Raw genomic sequence first — 3,433 nt, 5'->3', positions numbered from 1 at the left:
CTGTCATAAACACTTCTCAACATTATCTTTTAATTTGGTGATATTGATCTTCATGAATTTTATCACCTGAGATGGTGCGATAATAGTGTAAGATGTTACTTCTATTCACTTGGTGAAGTAATTAACTGTCACTAAGATGTATTCATGCCCGTTTGAAGCTTTGGGGTTGATTTTTTCGATGATGTCAAGTCCCCATATAGAAAAGGGTCATGGTGTCGTCAGATTGTATAGTTCGGAAGCAAGCACGTGGATTTGATTCACATGTTCCTAACATTTGAAGCACTTCCTGACGTGTTTGCAGCAATCCGTCTCTATCATTAGCCAATAATAATCGAGTCATAGGATCTTCTTTGCCATCATATGTCATTTCATGTGTGGGCCGTATAGTCGTTCGTGAATTTCTGACATGATCTGAGCTACTTCTATTTTATCCACGCAACAGAGAAGAACTTGATTGAAGGATCGCTTGTAGAGGATCCCCCAGTGATCGTAAATTGGGTCGTTGGCCGTTGGATTGTGCAACGATCGGTTGATATCGCTCCTTCCGGGCACTTCTGATGCTCGAGATATTCTCTGATGTCTGTGTACTGTGGCTGATTGTTCGGTAAGGTTTCCGCTTCGTCAATTTGTAAGCAGAATGCGGGTTCTTCCCAAAGTTTGATGATGAGTTTCCATTCAGTGGTTCCCCTAAGGATCTCTAACATCGAGGCGAGGGTAGTCAGGGCGTCTGCGAATTGATTCTTGGCTCGGGGCATGTAAGACAAAGTGATCTCTTCAAATTCATCGGTCAGATTCTTCAGGTAAACATGATAAGGGATCAGCTTTTCATTTTTAGTGTATAGTGATTTAGTTTCCCTACTCCACTCTCGGCGGACGCACTCTTCTCGAGTATATTGGTATTACCTATTAGATGTTTTAAATCCGGTTCACCTCTAACATTTACATGATTTCTCCTAGGCTAACCACTAACTTACGAGTACACTCCTGTGTCGAAGAAACATGTTTTCACCTGCGTCAGTGGTCTCGTGAGAGATTATAGTTGGCTTTCTATCGGCTCACCAATAAATACTAGCGATCATAATCCAAGGACATGGCCTATGTTCACTCCCGCCAAAGGCTCCCTATAGAGACTAACATGTATGCACCTATGTTCAATAAATTTAACCCTACATAAGAGTCCATGTCATACACAAGAATCTATCGAGTTTGAGTCATAAATTCTTACACTCAATCCTACACAAAGAATAAGTGTATGGACTTTAAATTGACGATATTACTTATAAGATTGAGTCCATTTTTTGCGTCTTACTTGAGTTGCTTCTTCAAAACTCACCCATGGTTAAATTCACTCATCAATTACTCCATCGATCGTTGACGTTGATGTTTCAATTCCTATGATCAATCATCTTACATATGATGCTCCAAGAGGTGACCAAAGTGACAGGAGGTTGGTTGAATCTCTTACAACTTATGGTAGTCTAGAGAATATAAATAAGAATTTGACTTAGGCATAATGTCTAATCTCTAAAAATGTGAGTCCATCTAATACTTCGAATAAGAGCATGAAATGCTCGTTAAAGTGAATAATCACAAGATGATTAGCATGAAGCTCTTTGAAATAGAGTTTAGGATGTGTGATATAAGTGGAAAAACATGTATCATCTAATTGTACCAAAAAATCTATTAAAATGCCTAAGAACCGAATATTATATATAAAGGAAATGAGTTTCAACGGTAAAAAAAAATGGACTTTAACGGTTAGCCTTGATCGATCGAGCTAGGTCAAAATAGTCCAGTGAACTCGTTGGATTGTTTTTGCCATGTTCGATCAATCAAGCCCAATTGCTCAAGATCGATCAGTGATGTGCTATATTGATCGAATTCACCTAGAATTCGCTGGTACGGAATCTCTGAAGTCAATCTAAACATGATCTAATAAAAGCTCATAAGGTTTATGTGATTATCAAACAAGGTCTACCTATGAAAGTTATGATCATTTAGAGGTTAATATTGTTTCGGGTCAAGGTCAGGTTCACCAAAATATCTCATTTATCTGTTATTCTCTGCCCGACGCTTCATGTCCTCTTATGTCTTCTATCTTCAGCTTCTGAGGGTTCAACCGACTCCCTGACACATGGACTTACATGAATGAAAAACAAAGTACACTAACAATCGTGATAAGGAGCGTTAGACAAAGCCGAGGCATAATTGAATAGAGGCAACTAACACTTTATAGTTGGCAATATGCGGTGTCACTGCATAAGCAACAATTATTCTCTCGACATCCCTAAGAAGTCTATAAATAATAAAGGAGAACGCCGATGTAGGAGATTCGATCAAATATAGAATCAACCCAATAATCAGTAAGTCAAACCAACTCCAATGCTTTACTGTTTGTTTAGTCATCCGGGACACTTATTAGCTCCACTGCTCATTAGAGTGTAACATTTAGTTTTTAGGAGTAGTTCAATTCATCCATGTTATACACCAAACCAACTTAGTCTTATAGTAGTTGTAATTCCCTTCCATTTGCACCTGCGTGTCGGATCTGAAGGAATGTCCTGGTTTTAGGAACCGTCGTCCACCTACGCTCACACACTAGGTTGACAGTAGGTTGTAATCTAGGCATTGCCCATTCATTGCTCATCAGCACATTGCTTGGTTAAGCACTCCACTATTCTTAGTCACGATAGTGATCCAATTTTAGTAGTAAGTTTCACTTTTCTACCTTCATATTCATTTTTCGTTTGACCAAACACTTGTTGCACCTTCGAAAGTCATTGATTTAGAAGGTAAAAAAGAATTCTTTTGAGAAAGAGCCATAACTACCGCAAATCGCTTGATTAGCGTACTCCTTAACAGTTGATATAATAGACAGTTAGCCTCTTGACCATAGACGGTTAGCCTCTTGACCATTTATTTATTCACCATTCTATCTCAACATCATGGGTTAGCAGCATTTTAATTTGAATTGGACCACCAATCAGTTATGACGTGCCCATAAACTATACATGTGTACCGCATGGCTGAATTCCAAACCAACAAATACCACGCTAACAATACCTTTAGGTGGAGTGAGCTACTATTAGCCCTGGCATGGCTGACACATACTATACGCATACAAAACACGTGTGACTAATTTTGAAACCAACAATTACACTAACAATTTTGATGCTTTTGCTTTTACGATTATTTATAGGGAGAGTTCTAAGATTAAGAAATAAAAGGACTTACTGGGGATTAGGTGCCGGGGATAAAAAAAAAACCTGTAGGGTTACCAACTGACCTTCATTTCAAGGCGGCCTCCAACGGCCATGTTCCTTGGCTCCATCCGAAAGGTACGTGGCATGCCCTGATTCTAAGACACAAGGACTGCCTGGTAATTTCAGTTGCTACACTCTCGCCAATGCCTACCTCTCGCATTCCAACGCGC

The 3,433-nt window shown here is 39.3% G+C and overlaps 1 protein-coding gene across 1 annotated transcript; it reads right to left on the bottom strand.

Moving 5' to 3' along the window:
* Positions 1-422: 422 nt before the first annotated feature.
* Positions 423-3,316, bottom strand: LOC131224124 (uncharacterized). Its single transcript, XM_058219675.1, has 2 exons — positions 3,287-3,316; positions 423-794 (listed from the first exon to the last, which is right to left on the bottom strand). The coding sequence occupies exons 1-2, from the start codon at positions 3,314-3,316 to the stop codon at positions 423-425; spliced, it is 402 nt and encodes a 133-aa protein (XP_058075658.1).
* Positions 3,317-3,433: the final 117 nt, after the last annotated feature.

This window comes from Magnolia sinica, chromosome 2 (genome assembly GCF_029962835.1).
Source record: "Magnolia sinica isolate HGM2019 chromosome 2, MsV1, whole genome shotgun sequence".
Lineage (NCBI taxonomy): Eukaryota > Viridiplantae > Streptophyta > Magnoliopsida > Magnoliales > Magnoliaceae > Magnolia > Magnolia sinica.
The sequence above is the reverse complement of the archived record's forward strand: the minus strand, read 5'-3'. Positions and strand labels throughout refer to the sequence as shown.

Bases quoted from the DNA above. Each gene is read 5' to 3' on its own strand.
- LOC131224124 (XM_058219675.1), bottom strand. From the start codon at position 3,316: ATGGCCGTTGGAGGCCGCCTTGAAATGAAG. The intron at 795-3,286 runs GTCAGTTGGTAA...GTTTACCTGAAG, and splicing joins GAGGCCGCCTTGAAATGAAG to AATCTGACCGATGAATTTGA.